At 32.8% G+C, this 19,866-nt stretch overlaps 1 protein-coding gene across 2 annotated transcripts in view; it reads left to right on the top strand.

The window, feature by feature from the left end:
* Positions 1–6,245: 6,245 nt before the first annotated feature.
* Positions 6,246–19,866, top strand: part of LOC118183308 (acetoacetyl-CoA synthetase-like) — a 64,817-nt gene continuing 51,196 nt past the window's right edge. For both annotated transcript variants that reach the window (XM_035352800.2, XM_035352799.2), the window contains exons 1-2: positions 6,246–6,383; positions 17,229–17,345. In XM_035352800.2, the coding sequence (XP_035208691.2) occupies positions 6,338–6,383; positions 17,229–17,345 (163 nt within the window). In that variant the 5' untranslated portion in view covers positions 6,246–6,337. The remainder of the gene's footprint in view (positions 6,384–17,228; positions 17,346–19,866) is intronic.

Genomic DNA, 19,866 nt, shown 5'->3' with positions numbered 1-19,866 from the left:
AATCTCCTTATTCTATATTAGTTTTAAATTTTTACCTTGAAATTTTGCCTAAAATCAAACGGCGAACCCTAGGTGTGATAATCTAGGACAACTGAGAGCCAGTATTCTTTGTTTCTCCGCATCGCATCGGTCAGTTCATTGACAACAATGCTCGTTTCAGCAATCTTTTCGAAGCTCTATTCAATCAGTGTACCCACTTTGGGCACACCCACAGAATTAAACGGTAAGTGCTATCTTCACAAAATTTTACTTGTGTACTCCTCTAGGCCTAATTTGACTGCCTACTTTTTTTTTTTTTAAATTGAAATTCCAACTTTAAAAGGTAGCGTGCCGGAAAGGGTTAAGTGCGACTAGCCTAATATTTCTACTGTAGCAGCCATGTTTGTTTACATTTGAAACTTAGCAGAATAGTGGATTTGCTGCCAATTTACAGAATCTAAGCTTCGCAATAACAAAGATAACGCCTTCTTTTATTATTGCGAATTGAATCATGCTTAATCCATTCTGGAATTTGTTCGAGGAATTAAGTGTTTAAGATTTACTTCGTAATTTTTAATATATATATTTTGAGATTTTATGTATTATTTGAGATTTTATGCATTTATAAGATTTTATGTTATTTAAATCGCCTACTTGGAAGTTATTTTTATCTGCAACTGTATTTTTGAAAGTGTATATTATCGTCTTCTATTTCGCAATTCTGTTTTCACGCAAAAAGGCGCTTTTAAGAAGCAATGAGCGGAAGGCTGTGTTTGTACTGTTTCCGAAGAAAATTATAAGATTTTTTCAGCATCTAAAACAACAATAGATAATATTATCAATAAGAAAGAAGAAAGTCCAAGTCTGGCTTCATGGAGAAATATTGTTCATATCCAAGGAAAAAAACGGAATATTTTGAATGTTTAATGTTAAAAGAAAATCTTCGAAGTTAAAGGACAGTTGCATAATCATTAAAATGTTCGATGTCAATTTTAAACAAAGTGATTCATGCTGATTTGAATCTTAAAAAGTTAAAAATGGTAATGTGCATCGTCCGACATACCCCCAAATTCAGAATGCTTTGCAGAATTCTCTATAAGAAACAATTTTTCGAACAAAAATGTAAAAATGTTTTCGCTATAGAAATAGATGAAACTTGGGTACATTTTAAATGATTACTGGAAAAAAAAAAAAAAAAAAAAAATAGAGCATGGTTCAAATAACCTAAAGAAAGTTTTCAAAAAGAATTTATAACTGTTGTAGGTTTTTGATATATAACGACAAACAAAAATTAAAGACAGTGCAGAAAACTGCTAAGATCAACTCTGCATGTTATCAGAAACATATTCTATAGCCAATTTTCAAATATAAAATACTTTCTCTTTACGCATAGTAGAAATGCATCAAGACCAAGAAGCAGCCGTAAGTCAAAAATCCACTGTTAATTCCCTGAAAAACATGGAAATAAGAAACAGGTATCGAGGCCATACACTTCACTCATATCCCTACTAAAACGTTCTGATAAGTACTAAAAAGTCCTTGCGCTTTTGGACTTTTGAAAAGCCGATTGTACAAAAGACGGGAGGCATATAAGCATTCTGTACCGCGCCACGCGCATAGGAAAAAATCCGTACTTGTGATTGGACATACTTTCCGATGACATCATTTTCACTTGGTTTTACGACTTGTAGGCGGAATTCTTACAGTTTTGGTTTTGCTGAATGACGCACATGAGTGATACGGAAGCATGAACATTATCATTTGCATTCTTTGAATAATAATGCCAGACGTAAAAACTGACATGCAGCCTTCTGCAGATAGCATCATATTTATGGAATAATAAAATTATGAAAATCCTTCAAAGATGCTGTTAATATATCAGAAGCAGTCTCAAATGCTTAGATTCTTTATATTATATAAGCGGCTAAAGTGTGTGTCGCCGACAGTTTATTGTTGCCACTCGGAAAAATGAGCGCGAAAATTAACGTTTCCGCGGTTTTTAATTAATATCTCGGCCGATTAAAGTCTTACGAAGATGAGAACTGTATCGATAGATTCGGAAAATGTTTTGAAATCCGAGGATACGCGTCTCGAATTTCAGCTCGGCTCTGTTCCGTAGATATTCGAGAAAAAAGGATTTGGCACGTATCCAAATCCCTCTAATAGGAAAACCCAAGAAAGAAAGTGGAAAACGTAGGGAAAACGTAGGGGAAAATAAGTTTTTAATTAATATCTCGGCTACGTAAAGTCCCAAGAAGACGCGAATGGTCAAAATGGCGTGCCACGAACCTGCGGAATCCAACGGTGTGCTTCTTTAAGCCCGGGAGCCAGCCGTTTCGGAGGAGATGATGCTACTTCACCCCATATATATGTACGCGGTTTAAGTGTCTGTTTGTCACCGATAGTTTATTGATTGCTTGCATAACTGTACTAGCCAATCGGGTGACGTTGCCACGGCACAGGGTTGCCGTTTCAATTGAGACGTAGACAATTTCCTGTAAAACTTGCTTTAGCTATGACCATCCATAAGTCTCAGGGCCAAACGCTTAAGCGTGTTGGCATTTTTTTTACCTGAGCCTGCATTTGGACACGGTCAACTTTATGTTGTTTGTTCAAAAGTTCGTGAAAGAACGGATGTAAAATTAAAAATAATAGATGGTTCTCTGCAAGGCGAGCTTAAAAATGATGGAAAGATCTACACAAGAATTGTTGTGTGCAAAGAGATCCTTGACATGCGAATTAACATTTAATTATTTAAATCACCTTTATTGATTGAGCTAGCGGTGACTCTTAAGAAATATACCGCCAGTGGTTTCCTTCATTGCACTCTACTTTAAGCAATTAAGCAAGTAGAAGGGGGAAACCCCTTGGGGTAGTAAGTAAAGGGGCGTCCTCGCCGCCTGCCCTAGGTAATTCAGTTTAAACTAGCAGACACCTTTGCATAAATCATTTTAATTACAATATATAATATCTATAACAGCGGTCATTTCGTATGACCTCCGGGCATTCTAGTATATAAATAACTGAGTTCATAAATTTAGTGCAATAAACAAAACGCATTAGATTACACGACGATCTCGACTCAAATATAAAGGCATATGTGTTAGTAAGTAAATTATTATTGAAATTTTGTTGAATTCTGTTCCTTTTCACATTGCAGAAAATATTTCTTTTGCAACTGTATACGTTATTTCCATGTTAATGTCCATGTCCTTCACACTTCTAATATTCTATTGCCTTAGATGAAAGAAAAAAGCGCATTCCATATATAAGCTGAATACACGTGCATAAGAAACTTTCTTCTCTGATAAGCACAATTTTTATACAAAGGTACAAAAGACATTACACATTAAAAAATGGGCAATATTCATAAAGCACATATTTATGGGAAATATTCAATTTATACATAGTTATCTCTATTTCCGTGTTCCAAATCTATAGCAGTCTAACTTCAAAAATAAATTTTACATTTTCTGACTGACTACAAATATCCTGAATTTACTGTGTATTATGTTAGCTCCCAACGTTTTGTTGTTTGCGAAAACTGACTTGTCTCCTGTTTTCGGAGATTGCATCTGTAAAGTATCTATATTTAATGAACATGAAACAATGAATTAATATTCACAAAACCTTTAATATGAAGTCTTTTAAATTAAGAATACATTTATTGAAAACCTCTGAATATAATATTAATACACATTTGCACATTTACGGAGTTAGCGCACTAGAAGAAATACTGATTTTTGTCTCTATGAAAAAAAGCACTACATTATTTATATTAAATTCATCATGCTATAGTGCCGTAATAAGAGTCATCCGCAACGAAAATTCAGCGCACATCATTAACTTTAATAATATTTTCGGTACTGCTATCAAAATGTAAATAAACGGTATGGAGGTGTATTTACGAGCCCAAGTAAAGAAATGATGTCATCGGAAGCCGTATCCAATCACAGGGACGGATTTTTCCCTATGCGTGTGGCGCGGTACAGAATGCTTATATGCAAACGGGAGATGGATTTCAAGGGAGATGGGATAAAATGTCTCTTTCGCAACTAAAAAAAAAAAGCTTTATTGTCTTGAAAATTACGGTGTAGAAAGATAACGAAGTATTAGGATTATCAAATAGAATATTAAAAACACAAAACTTTAGGTAAAATATTTATGTAAATGAAAGTCGTCAAAAAAATATGAAAACAGCCTCTGTATATTTTGGTATCATTTTGATTTGGTCTTTCTCCCCCCCTCCTTCCGCACGACAAAATAACTAATGTCCTGTATATGTAATTGTATATCCTAAAGCGGTTTTTGGTTTGCATTTAGTATTTTTATATAGCAAAATTATTAGAAAAAAAAAATACATGAGAGTTGACTAGGAATTCTGAACATCTTTCACTGGGAAGCTTTAATTGGTGGAAAAAGATCTTACATATTTTATACTAGCAGCTTCGCTGCCAGCCTTCGTCTGGTCTTTAAATGTACCGGAAAAATGGCTGAAGGGAACACCAAACATTAAATTTAAAAACAGCTTAGAATTTTACTCTGCAGAACAACTTCGTAAAAAAGTTATTACGTATAACAAAATTGTAATGAAATAAGCAATATCCCTTAATACAAATATTAATTATCTTAATAAATAAATTAACCAATTTCCCTTTGCAAAATCTTAAAAACTCAAATGGTCTAAAGAAGAACTTTGTTTCCTAAACAAATCACTCAAAACTTTTCAATATCTTAAAGACAGTGAAATGGCCAATAAATAACATAAAAGAATATTAAAAAAAAAAAAAAAAACTGAAAAGAAAAGTATAATTAATGATATTTTACCTTAAATTTTCAAGAGAAAAAAATTACAATGAAATAAGCTATATCCCATAATATAAATATTAATTATCCTAATCCGTTGAAGGAACTTGATCCAACTTTCCGTTGAAGGAAAAAAACATGCGAAACTTTTCAATATCTTACAAATAGTGAAATAAGCAAAAAATAACATGAAAGAAACTCAAAAAACAAAACACTGCAGAACAACTTTATCAAAAAAAAAAAAAAAAAAAAAAAAAAAAAAAAAATCAATAAAAATGTATTATATATATAAAAACATGATATTGAAATATGCGAATCTCTTAGAAACAGTGACATAAGAAATACGATGAAAAATCGTTGCCAAACCCATATTTCTAAAAGAAAGAAACTATTGAAAATGATGCGATTTCATCAAAAATCTATCAACAACAATAATATAGGAAAATTGTTGCCAAAATCACATTTTTAAAGATGTGAGATGTGAGAAGTGTACTCGGAAGCTTCATTTGAAAAAAGTTTTCAAAATACAAAATATTATCATTTTTCCAAAATTCTTTTTGTAAAAGCAGTCGCAAGGAGGAAAGTTTAACGTGTCCAAAAAATTAAAGAAAAATAAAGTGTACGTTTTTAAAAATAAACTGTTTTAGAAAAAATCCCGTTAAAAAGGTGTTAAGCTCACTTTGTTAAATAAATTCGTATTTAATCGATTTATTGAAACACGAAATTTATTTTAAGTTCGTAAAATAGCTAAGTGCCTACGTTTCATGACGATGTGAAAATGGAGTGTGTAGAGTAAAATCTCGCTTTCCTATAGCCCATTATGTTTTATAATGACGCGATTTCGTAACAAAACATGAAATAAAAAAAATTCAAATTCGAATTTCGAAAAAATCGCTTCGAGGTGCACTGGCTCTTGTCTAGACGCACCATATGTACCAAATTTCGTAGCCGTGGGTCTATTAGCTCACGCGCAGCGCGAACGAAAGACACACACACACTGACACACAGTCAGACTCTTTCTTTTATTATATGTAGAGATATTTTGATGATAAATTAATTACATAATTTTGTCTAGAAACCCCAAGAGAAAAAGTAAATTACTAAACATACCTTTAATGCGAAAAAATAAAAATACTCGATACACATTTACTTTTTTTTAATGTTATGTATTTTGCAGAAATGTTATGAATTATCTTTTTCCAGAAAAATGCTAAAGTTTAATTTTGTTATTGATAACAATAATTTTGACTTTAATATTTAGCATCAATAATGTACTTTGATATATCTGATAAAATGATCTTACAACGCATCGATTCCTGCTATGACGATATTTTATGTCTAGTGAAATACTGCCCTTGAACCAGCAGCAGTTTTTGTCTCGAATAATCCATTGCGATTGTTGTTATTTACTTTATCGATACCAACTGTTATCAGCATCGTAGCTGTTAAGGAACCTACCATGTGCTGCAGTACACGTAAAACTGAAATGTTATCTGCTATTTATGCTGTCTGTTAGAAGCCAGTTGAATAAATTAGATTAATTTTCTTTTTAATGTATAGTTTTTCTGATTTTGTTGGAAAGAACAACATGGGAAAAAGTGAGTATAAAATATTTAAAATTAAAATATGCAACGTAATAAGACAACAGGAATTTAATAGTTGTAGAAACAAGAGCAAATGATGATAGAAAATAGTACTTATTATTGACGCTAATTTTAACATCATATTCACTTTCGTCTAAGATAGAATTATTATAGAACTTCATTAGAATAATGATATTAATTACTTGATAAAGAAAGATAACTTTCTTGCATTTTTTTTTTTTTTTTTTTTTAATTTGCCCGACTTACAACTTTTGATTCAATAGAATTTTTTTTTCTTTTTTCTGTTTGTTTCTTTTTTAACTCTAACTTTCTTGCTTTTTCTTGATTCAATTGACTTTCATGCACTTTTTTTTTTTTTTTTTTATTTGAACGCTTTCTTGCATTTTCTTGATTCAGTTGACTTTCTAGCATTTTTCAAACTTTCTTGTATTTCTCTGACATTCTTGCATTTTTTTGTTTTGAATTCCTGCTTTTTCCTTATCTCTTTATCAGAAATATATAAAAATGTATTTTTACTTAGGTGTTTAAAAAGTATACCTCAGGTTGGTTTCGTTGCTACGAAAAATAATTCTTTTACAATAATAAAAATTTTAGGAACTGAAATTTGAAATTTCCAGTGTTTACGTTGTAGAGCCGTTAGGCTATTTCAAATCAGGAGACAAGAAAAATGAGCAATGCTATCGCCGGGACTGGAACTTCTCGTATACACGCCGAGTATGCTGACCACTACACCACGAAGGCGTGTAAAAAAAGGCGGCAGAAATTCCTTATAACGTAATTTCAATTTTCAAATAACTTTTAAACCTGCAAGATAAAATTCAAAGGATTTAAATTTAAAGTTCCATGAATTTATACATTAAATTCATATCCTTAAATCTTTAACCCTGAAATACAGTTTTAGTTTACAAAAAACAAAAAACAAAAAAAAAAAAAAAAAAAAAAAAAAAAAAAAACTCTCATTCTTAAATTCAGAGGGAAACTGATTCGGATTTTGATAATTCTAAATTTTATTTCTATAATTCTGATAATTCTAAACTTAAAAAAAAATAATATTTGATTTAGAGAACTGGAACTTCGAAAATTTAGAGAAATAGAACCTTAAAATATATCGACTCGGGCATTCAGATTCTAAAACTTAATTGAAATATCATCAGAAAATAACTCATATAAAATCCTTTTCTTTATTAGCCCAAAGGAGCTCTAGCCCAGAAGGGCTATTGTTCTCAAAACGACATTTTGAGTTGACTCACTCTAAAAGTCTGAATCACTTTTCAAATTGCTGCCACTAAATATCATCGCCCTGTATTATATTTAAAGAAATGGTATAATGCAGAATCTTCATGAATCTATACATGTTGTTCGCATTGTTAAAAGATGACAGGACCTAGAGCCATCCAATTTTGAATAACGTAGTTCTGTACCCGAACATGAGCACCTGAAAGCCCGAATTTTGAGTTTTGAATTTGTTTTATTATCTATTTCACATTTTGTAAACTATTACGAATTTTTATTAAGAAACTGTGATTGTGATTCGAATTTTTATTTATTCCCTATTTCATCATATTTTGTAAAAGTTTAAGGAATTTTTTATTTTTTTTTATTCTTAAGGAACTGTTTAGAGATTAGTTCATCCTGACTGATTTCTATGCTGTTCGATTCAGGTTTGAATCCCTGACAAGGCTTATGAATTTGTAATTTTAGTGCCTTTGAGGTATGGGGGCTCCTAAAAATCGTCCAGTTGAAAGATTTTCGAGGAGCCGTTGATAGTGATTCGAATTTGTTTCATTTTCTATTTCATATTTTGTAAATTTTTAACGAATTTCTTATTTTTTTATTCTTATGGTACTGTTTAGAAATTAATACAAGCTGACTGATTTCTATGCTGTTCGATCTGGGTTTGAATCCGGATAAGACTAGTGAATTTGTGATTTTAGTGTCTTCGCAGTAAGGGGGAACATAAAAATCGTCCAACTGAAAGTCTTTCGAGAGATTGTTGGTATTGGATAACAATGCTATACCTTCGTATTTTATCTGTCTGGGAACATTAGATGAAATCTGCTCTTGCGCTTATGCAAATAGCCCTAGTGTGCTTTGTTTGAAATAAATTATTCTAATGTAAACATTTATTAATAATGTTTGATATGAGTACAAATGTTAGCTAATTTTTCCATATTTTAATAAAATTCTCGTTGTATAAAAATATGAATGAAAATTATTTTTGCAATATTATCTTTAACTGCTTTAATTTATCATGTACATGGTTATCATTCATCATATTACATAATTTTTATTTATCATCTTGTTTTTGTATTTTGTTTAAATATGCATTGTATATTCTTGTTTTTAATTCCCAAAGGGTTGCTAAATCCTAATTTTCATATTAAGGCCTGTTAAAATAATGACAACTTAATTTCTTTCTTTACTGTTTAATAATTCTTCAGACACATACAATTTCTTAAAAAAAGAGTGCAATCTTAAAACTTTAAATTATAGCGCAAAATGTGAATAGTTTCGCACCACTTATTAACAGAAATTGCAATATGATTTTGGTATGGAAATTTCAGTTTACCACCAGATAGAGTTTTAAGGTAAGTCGGTACAATAAGCATATTAATTTAATATTAAGCCTCCAGGAATTAAGATTATAGATTATAATCTTCTATATAATATAAACTTTTTAAATTGCAAACCCACATGATAAAGGAAAAATTTGCTATTGCATCATAAATTAATGCAACGTGGAAACTTGTGCACTGATTTTACGAGGAAAAGATTTGATTAAAGATTTATTTGTTGTATTTGTGTTGAATCGTTTTCAAGCCAGACGTGCAACAAATATTTCCGTCAAGTAACAGTATTTCCGATTTTTACTTCAAAACAGTATTTTAGATTTTTACTTCCTTGTACGAACTAAAGGAAGTATTGTAATCACGAAAAATTGTGGGTTTCATATTTCAAAAAACTATCCATTTTGACCGCTCTGGAATGCAATTTAACTATGTTTTTGTGTGACATAAATACGTAAGGATAGAGTAAAGGACTTTCTTCCCCTAAACGAATTATAAAACTGATTTAAAATGGATTTAAAAGAGATTTTTTCGTGGCGTCTGTACGTATGTGCATACATGCATACGTATGTATGCACGGATCTCGCATAACTCAAAAATGAGCCCCCTCAGAACATTGAAATTTTGTATATACGATTGCTATAACATGTAGTTGTGCACCTCCCTTTTTGGTTGCAATCGGCCACACCAAAAGTATATATATATATATACTCTTACTCTGTTGCTCGGCTGAATGACTTCCGATTTTTAATTTTTATATGTTGGTAAACTGTGCATTTTGTACTTTCAAAATGATTGAATTATCTTGTTCTTATATTCCGGATAAGGTTTTTATGCCTTTAATTAATATGCATGTAATAGTTGTAGAATTATCAAAAGTTTAAAAGTTCATTAAGTGCAGCTAAGCCTAATTAGTTTTATCATATCAGCCATATTTGTTTATATTTGAAACTTAGCGTAATAGTGAATGAAGTCAGTTTCTGCACCTTCAGTGTCTTTTTGCAGAGTGGGACGAAAACGAAACTTTTAGTTTTCTGCACCGAAATATCTCCCTTGCTGCCTGCTGGCCGAATTTTTTGTTTTGCGTCCAAACACTAATTTTATTTGTAAAAATTGTTTTTTTTAAAATTGTTTTAACTGTATTTGGTGTTTTATGTTTTTCTATATCTTTCCATTTTTAATGAAGATATTTTGAGTTTTTATATATTTTTGCCTTGCCACGAAATGAGAACTGAATTAATTGAATGAGAAATATATCTCTAATGAAATTCGAGGAAATAAGTTTAAATGAACTACCCGAAAAAATTGCGTAAAATTCAATAGTCCGTACAAGGAAGTCTTGTGGCGTTACAGATCAGATTTTTTACGATACAAAATTTGCAGTCTGGAAACAATAAACATAACCAAGAGGCTTCTCTCGAGCAATAAATGATCTGCTGAAGCTTAGCGTAATCATATTATTCGCAATGGTATAAGACTTAGTAAGTTGATCTAAGAAAGTAAGTTATTAATTTTCTGCAACTTTTGACTGGTTATTGTCTTATTTCAAAATGGCATTCTCCCTAGGTTCTCGAATTTTTTTTTGAAAGAAGTAGCATGAATATGAATCCATTTCCTTTAGAGAAACCTTCCCACAGGCAGACAGTTTTTGAGTAGTGTTTTCAAAATACGATCCAATTTACTTTTACTTTTTTCGGTTTTGAGAAATTAGTTACAGGATATAGAAAAATAGCTATCCGCTTGTGCCCCAGTCCGCGTATCAGAAATTTTTGAACAAATAGAAGTGTGAAGCTATTCATAACTGTTATTATGTTCTACTCTCGAAAATGCTCCATCAGTAATGCTGATGTAGTTTATCGCTGTCACACATTCCAACGACGACTAAGACTTCGCAGTTCCTTTTAAAATTAAGGCGCGATGTGCTAGCAATGGCTAGCACATCGCGCAGCAGCACCACAGGTCCGGGTTTCGATTCCCGGGCTGGGCAAGGTAAACTCAGCCTTTCATCCCTTGATTTCCATCACTTGAGTCGATAAAATGAGTACCAAGTTGCTTGGAGACTAAACACTGGAGCTCCTGAGACAAGCTGACCTCTTGTTCAGGGCATATGGTTCAGGGCATATGGTTCAGGGCACTTGTTCAGGGCTCCAGGTACCTGTTACCACCAAGAAAACATCATTGAACGACACCGTTACGGGGGTGCAGGAGTGCTCGTTTGGAGTGGAATTACTCTGGGTTCCAGAACTGACCTGCATGTTCAAATTGGAACTATGACAAGCCAAATGTATCGGGACGTCATTCTGAACAACATGTATGTTTGTTTCGGGGCGCCATGGGAGCACAATTTGTATTTATAGATGACAACGCCCGTACTCATCGTGCAAACATCGTAAGCGAATGCCTTCAATCGGAGGATATTACCCGTATGGACTGTCCAGCATTCTCACCGGATTTGAATCCAGTAGAGCACGTTGGGGAATGCTTGGCCGACGCGTTGCAGCCCGTCAACCTCCTCCTACATGTTTACCGGAACTTCGGAGAGCATTGCTATTTGAGTGGTGTAATATCTCCCAAGATCAGATCGATAATTTGATACTCAGCATGCCTAGGCGTTGTACGGACTGTATTGCATCGTCTGGGAGACATACAATGCATTACCAGTCATACCAACAACCATGTAATAATGGTTATCTGTAAATAGGTGTTTTTTGTAATTTGCTCCAGGGAGAAAAAATCGCTAATTTTTTTAATAATATCAAACATATAGCATCTTTTTTTTGCTCTTTACCTTTTGTTTAATAAATAAGCTTTACAAATAAGTCAAATTTGTTTTGCTTCTAATTCTTCCTTTGCCTGATTTTGCATTATCCTTAATTTATGGACATGAGTGTACATAAGTAAAAAAATCTAAAAAAAAAAAAAAAGAGCTGACAATAACAAGCAGATTCAGTTTATATTGTACAAAATGCAAAACAAATTCGTAAATATTTATGACTTTTCATGTGAAATTTAATCAACCGACTGTAAGCACATGCTTCTGAAAAGAATTCTAGATTATATTGAAATCAAAATTTTAAAATATTTAAAAGACTAAGGAAAAGTATAATTTTGCAAATAAAAAATGTAGTTTGTTTTTCTTCTAATTTGTGTCCTTCATTTTCATTACAAAATGTGAGTGCCATGAAGACTGAAATATCATTTCATTGTGACGCAGGAAGTGTTCAGGAACAAGTTAACGTTTACTGAATCTTACAAATTTTCATTTTCCCAGTTTGCGTAGATATAATATTGTATTATACTTTGATTTACTTACTTAGAGCAAAAGCCCGCTACGCCTATTTTCCTAATAGGAGGGATGCCTTCGTGGATAATTTTTTAAGGGAAACTGAGTTGAGTCCACGTTACACATGAGGAAAACCGCGAAATCCTCCCTATAGTCAGCCCGTTTGCCTAGAATCTAGCCGAGATCGAACTATCAATGTTTCACCGATTTTTACTACTTGGCCGGTGGCCACCTAACTCTCTGTAAAATCTGGTAACATGCACATGCAAAATCAATAGGATGCTGTCTAAAAAGAATTTAAGTTTGTTTATTAGAGAGCGATAGAAAATTTGCTATTTTAAATAAAAATTTTCCCGGAAAATACAGAAAGGAAAATTAAAATCCATGTGTTCAGTGGCAACAATGATAGCTGTCAGATAAACTTACTAAAACTCTACGTACTACTTACTATAACTCTTACGTAAGTTTGAACGGAATTTGATTTGCTTCCTTTAAATAACATGGGGGACAGTTTTATATTTCTCGTTCGACTGGGCCGATTGACAAAATTTAAATTGCGTTTTCCATGTTTCGAAAGAGCGACTTAGAATATATATTAGATTTATATATAACTTTGTTCTAACATAGGTATTTTGACACAAAATCGGACTTTTTCTGGAATAACATACGAAGTTTTTTTCCATTCTTCGATTCTACGACTCAAATTATGCCTAGTTATTAAATTTTGTAATTTTTGGTGAGAAATTCAAAAATTTATCTTGAACCATTTTTTTTTTACTTTGCGCTAAGAAAATCTCACTTGGCTAACTTCTTAATTTGCCCACCAGTAGCCGAGCGGTTATAGCCGCTGAACACTGGTAGTCCGATCCGGGGTTCGAGTCCCGGCGAACAGGCTGGCTGCATGGGCGTTTTCGTGGTTTTCCACATGTGTAACGTAGATATGAGCCAGTTTCCCTTAAACAGACCTCCACGGGGCATTCCTCCCTTTCCGCGTAGTGCCTAAGGGCGAGCACGTAATAAGACAAAAAAAATCTTAATTTACAGCAACCTACTTTCCTTTCCTTTTTTTTCATTGTCGCAAAAGCGAAAAAAAGGTCATCTTTTCCTACTTTCAAATAATTTTAACAAACTGCATAAACCATTTTCGTTATTATAAATTATAATAAATACGCCAAGATGTAAATTCACGTATATCTTAGGGAATTTTGAATAAAAAAACTCTAACTTTTTACAGGTACGCTTAGAAATACATCTAAGACAATGGGGAAAATGTTATAAGTTATAATTCAAAATGTTTTTCAAAAAATATGTAAAAATCATTTAAAAATACAAATTTTAAAAATAAGTAATAAAGTATAATCGAATTTTATTTGGAATGAACCTAAATTTCGAAATATGAAAGAAAGAATCAAGTAAGTTTAATAAAAAGGAGATATCAATAAATATAGATAAAATTCAATTAACATTGAGGAGCTAAAGATTTTAAAACTAATTTTTTAAAAACCAGTCATGCGGTTTTTACAAAACTTGGCAGTTGGGTGTAATTTGAGTCGTAGAATCGAAATATGAAAAAATCTTGGCCATAATTTCAGAAAAAGTCCGATTTTTTTTCCAAAATACCTCTATTAGAATAATGCTATATATAAATCTAACACATATCCTAAGTTGCGCTTTCGAGACATGAAAAACACGAATTGAATTTCGTCAATTGGCCCACTAGAACGGAAGATATAGAACTGTCCCATTTTTACTTCCTTGTACGAAGTAAAAAGGAAGTATTGTAATCGCGAAAAGTTTCAGGCAGCATATTTCAACGAAAATATCCCATTTTGACCTCTTTCAAATGCAATTTAACGATGTATTTCCGTAATATATGTACGTAAGGACAGAATAAAACATTCGTTTCCTCCAAAAAATTATAAAACTGCTTTAAAATTAATTCTGAAGAGAATTTTTCGTGGCGTCTCTACGAACGTATGTACATACGTACGTATCTCGCATAACTCAAAAACGAGTAGCCTCAGAACGTTGAAATTTTGTATATAGGACTGCTATAACATGTAGATGTGCTACTAGTATTTTGGTTGCAATCCGCCGCCCCAAACGTATATATATATATATATATATATATATATATATATATATATATATATATATCCACTCTGTTACCCGGCTCAGTGATCTCAGGTTCTTTACTCTTATATGTTTGTAAATTGTACATTTTTTGCTTTAAAAATGATTGAATCATGTTCTTCTTATCTTCCGGTTAAGGGTTTTATGCCTTTAGTAAATCTGTATGCAATATTTTTAGAATTATCAACAATTTTAAAGTTGTCTAAGTGCCGCTAAGCCTTTTTTTTATGGCGGCCATTGATGTTTACATTTGAAACAGCAGAATAGTGGATTTGTTGCCAATCTAGAGAAACTTAGCTTCGCAACAACAAAGATAGCGCATTCATTTATTATTGCCAATTAAATCATGCTTAATTTTTTCTGGAATTTTTTCGAGGAAATAAGTGTTTAAGATTTACTTCGTAATTTTTAACATAGATATTTTGAGTTTTTATGTATTTTTGCCTTGTTGCGAAGTGAAAACTGAATTAATTGAATGAGAAATACTCAATCGTCTGTGAAAAACTGTTTCTTTTTTGTTTTGTTTGCTTAATTTCTTTTATACAGCGTTCTAGCTTTATTATAGTATTTGAATAGAACATGTGGCAACGATTAGGTAATTCTTTAAATGATATAAATTTTGTGCATTGAGTTATAATATGAACGAAATATAGTACTGTTAAGTGAAGTCGCCAGAGTGTCGCTATGGTAAACAAAGTGAATTTTAAAGAATGCATTTATTCTATTGTGGTTTATGCGGTGTCGGCGAAGTAGGTTTAATTCAATCTAATAAGTTTAAATGAAATGCAAAAAAAATTGCGTATAATTTAATATTCCATACAAGGAAGTCATGTGGTGTACACATCAGATTTTTTTCTTTTTTTGCGCGTTGTACACGGTAATTGTAAATGGCATTCTTTTGTTGATTAAAAAATATGAATTATTTTTTTTCTGTGTTTTTTTCTGCCTCTGGATTAACCCTGATTTGGAGTTAACCACGAGCTTTAACTTTCATTAATCAAGAGTCACTCTAAATGAAAATGTATGTAATTGTATGATCTTATATACATGAAAAATACTCATAGAACAAACCTCATTCAAGTGCCATTATCCAGTCAACATTGAAATAATATTTATTGGAACATACGTTCTTAAGCCAGAATTTCTGATACTTCCTGAAAGGGTTATTTTGGTTTGGTTTATCTGATTACGGCAAAGCACACGACTGCTGTCTGCCTAAAGGAAAGCATGTCTTCATAAAGGACTTCTAAGGGAACCTGACTCGTATACACGTTGCGCACAGGGAAAACCATGAGAATGCCCATGCAGCCAGCCCGTTCGCTGGGATTCAAACCCGAGCCGAAGTAACATTGTTAAGTGACTTTACCGCAGGCCTAAAGGTTCCTAAAGTATTAGTAAATTGCTTTTTTTGGTGTCCGTCGCATCGTCTAAGATAACCTGAATTGCCTTTAATACTGGATTTACAGGATCCATCGCTTTAACGGATTTAGGAACAGGAATTATTAACTTTTTAAACGTTATAAATGCATACAGTAATAACACTTTATCTTCTAAATTAAAGTTTTTTTTCATAGTTTTTTCAAGGCTGATTTTCCAATTTAAAACATTTATTTCTTTGCAGCGAATTACATCTTTTTAGTCAGTGTCAACATTGCTACGTCATCAGAACTAACTCTTCTCTTCTAAGTACTTCCTACATTCAGAGGCCAAATATCACGGACAAAACTTTTCCGTGATGATCGAGTTTTGGCTCTCACGGTAGTTCCATTCTCTACTTCACGACTGCACGCCTTGAGTGGGAGGGGAGAGGAGATAATGTTGCACCCCTGTCTGGTCACAGGTGACAGTTTCATCCAAAATGACTTTCCCTTCTTCTTCAAAACGAGTTTGATGCAAGTGAAAAATGCCGACTTGTACAGCTTCTGATCATCTTAGAAATCCAAGACTGGGACCTAACAAACTGGCTAGTATACACGTTACACATGAGAAAAAAAAAAAAAAAAAAAAAAAAAAAAAAAAAAAAAAAAAAAAAAACGAAAACGCCCATGCAGCCAGCCCGTTCGCAGTATTCAAACTCTAGGACCGAATAGCCAGCGCTCAGCAACTTTAATGCTCAGCTACTGGTGGGCTCTGAACTTAATTAAGACTGCAAAGGTTTTTTAAGTTAAATTAATAGTTTCTTTAAGAGAATGTCTTATCTTGACAAGGAATCTAAGAACAGGAAAGAACAATGGAGACATTGAGGGATAAATCTGATCAGAATGTCTTTTTAAATGGAGGAAATCTGTTTGTGAACAAGGAAACGCAAAAATCTTTGCTCAAAATGTAACAAAATGAATGTTTGTCGCACAGGCCGTCAATGCTGTACATTTCTTTAGTGAATAATCTCATGCCGTAATTATTATTGAAAGGCAATAATCAAAGGCAATTATTGAAAGTTTTACGGAGTGGAAATGACAATTCCAGAACAGAGGAATATAACAGAACTTAAGTCTGGAAAAGTTTATTAACTCTTAGAAAACCGAAGCCTTATACCTAATAAAGAATCCTAACAAAGATATCCTTTGCATTTCCTAACAAAGAAGCTTCCATTAGCGTTTTGAGACAAGCTGTCTGCAATAAATTTATACAGCGCATTTGAGAAAATTGTACCTGCTACTGTGTACCTTAGGGGGAGGAAAGAAAATATCGCAACCTCAGCCATTTCGGGGAGTTGTGGTCATTTGAATGAAAGGTCGTCTCGGGCGTTTTGGCCTTCAAAGGGTTAATATCTTAAAAGTGAAGAGTGTTTATGATTATTCTTCTTGTAATAAATTGTTAATTTTAATCGCTTCATGTTTTTTGCCTCCTATTTAGAAGACCCTTCAAAACTTGTGGGATTCCGACCAATGATTTTGTGGGACAAGAAAGTTCCAGACACTGAACTTGAAAAATTCAAGAAAGTCGTCGAAGAGAAGTTTAGTCTACATTTTGGTAAGATTAAAATTAATAATAATTATTAAATTTGGTAAGATTAAAATTAATAATTAAATTTAAATTAAAAATAACTAGCCTTTGGAAAACTGAAGGAAATTTATGTTATCCTAAAACCCAAAACTGCTTGATATACACGTGTTTTCTACCAGTTTATAGCACAGCATGTTATCAAAATAAAAAGGCAACTCCAAAATATTTTGCAACTTCAATTTCTTTTGAAAATTAATGAGCTGGTGGCTTTATGCAAATTAAGAATTGCTTTCGAAAAAAGTAAAAATAAAATATGCGTTAGAAATGTAATAAATTTCAATATGTTGATTTTAAAACAGATACAGAGATTTAAACATTTAAGCAAGTTTGATCAGAGTCTGATACATGCAGCAAATATTCTCACTTTCCATGTACTCGACCACCTGCTAAACTTTGTGGACAAGCTTCTACTTCCATTAGCAGAAGGCTAGGACCAACTGTACCTCTGGAAAGTCGAACATAAGGCTCTAGGATCTCCTGTCGATACTTCCTACCAGTCAGAGGGGCTTTGTCACACACGTGAAGGGGTATCGACTGTCCAGCGTAATGCCTACCCAAACCATTACACTTATGTCATCGTAAGAACCCTTTTGCCTGATGATGGAGAAATGGCATCGTGTTACACGGTTTCTCCAAATTCAGGTACGCCGAGAATAAGTGTACATACTGAAACTTGACTAACCTGTAAAAACGCACAGCACTGCACTGAACTCTGGTCTAAAACGTGTGTTGTCTGCACCATGTTAAATGCATTCTCTTGTGTGCTGCAGTGCGGCAACAGCGGGTCTTCTGGTTTAGCTCATGAAGCCTTTCGTTGTCTACGTTCATGTAAACCTCGAAACTCGGCTTCTAATGACTTCATACAGCTCACATGAGAGCTATGATGCTACAGGATTCCTATATCCGCTGGAAATGCCAAATAATGATCTTTTTTCCGTCACTGAGGATCTAGTTCGACTTTTCCGTGGCTTTTCGATATAAATTCAGTGTCTTGAAACTATTTTCATAAACTGCAAAAGCCAATAGGCGTTACACTGAGCTCTGTAGCCAGCTGCGTTTGGGATTAGCCTACCTCCAATCTAACGTGAATTCTCCTTCCGCCATCCATACGTCTGGGCTTTCCTGATACTTTATAAAATTTGTACAACTTTTGCTAGAAACATGGAGTGCGAGGGCACAAACGGCTGAAAATCTCCAAGAGCGCCAGACGTGTAGCTAAGGTTTCCAGCGCCCGGGGACACCTAAAGATTTTACGCCCCTTTCTGTGTTTCAAGGATGGAAAATATTTCATTCTGAAATGTGTATCATCAATTTGGCGCCCTCCCCCTGGATGCTGCGCCCGGGGGCAGATGTCCCCCTTTGCCCTACCCTTGCTACGCCATTGACGAGCACTTATATGCCCTCCATAACCGCAACTCCGCAGACAGGCACATGTACGCTTAGGTATTCGACTCTGAAAATTTGCACAATTTTTCGGCAACATAATTAGTACTTTTGATAAAATACCTGTCTTAAAGACAAACATAATTTGCAAATTCTCTTAATTTTGGATACGAGTGAATTATCGCACTACAAGCAGTAAAATATTTGCCTTTATAAAACTTTTTATCCCATAAATACTCTAAAATACTGTAAAATAAAAAAACTGGTAATCTTCTGCCTTTACATAAACCAAAATTTTTATTGAAACTTCGAGTTACTTTTTGGGGGATAAGAATATTTGCCTTTCTCTTTCAACAATCATCTGAAAGATTTTGATCTGAAGAAAGATCTATAGAAAAGATACAAAATAGGATTAATGTTTCGTGCACATATCTTTATTAACTAAACATAAATTAATATGGAATTTTTACGAGTTTATAAAAAATTTTAATAAATATTTTAAGATTAACCACATGTATTTTGACTGATAAATAATTTTTCAATTTCACTGGAAGCACACATTATTTATTTTGTTTTGTTTATTTTTTCTTTAACTGGAATTTCAAGGACACACTTAAGGTAATTTATATTTCAAAACAAAACTAAAATAAATCTTACCTTGAAATTATTCTACTTTACAAAATTTACTTTTTAAAATAAATCACATAGTTTAATTTTCATTACTTACTCAAAACATAAAAAAATACTGTAAATTTCATTCTTTGAATTAAAACGTATCTAAGTTTAACTAAGTAGAACTAAATTTTTAAATCATTTATTATATTAATTTTAACTATAATTCTTTATTATACAAATTTTTATAAAATGTTACCCATAATTTTTTACCGTTCTGGTATCTGCTCAACATTTATATTTAGCATACAATAATTCTGCAGATAATAATTTTCAATTTCAGTCGCTTCTGCATCTGTATGACACTCCAGACCAGAAAGGCATTGTTCATGCCACATTGTTTCTCCTTTTAGCTCAGTGGATGGAGATTTAAGTTGTGATTCCATATTTTTTTTCCATATATATCCAATAACGCTAAGATTATCAAAATGTC

The sequence above is a fragment of the Stegodyphus dumicola genome, chromosome 7 (genome assembly GCF_044657685.1).
Source record: "Stegodyphus dumicola isolate Sdum_Otavi_A_Nest chromosome 7, ASM4465768v1".
NCBI lineage: Eukaryota > Metazoa > Arthropoda > Arachnida > Araneae > Eresidae > Stegodyphus > Stegodyphus dumicola.
The sequence above is the reverse complement of the archived record's forward strand: the minus strand, read 5'-3'. Positions and strand labels throughout refer to the sequence as shown.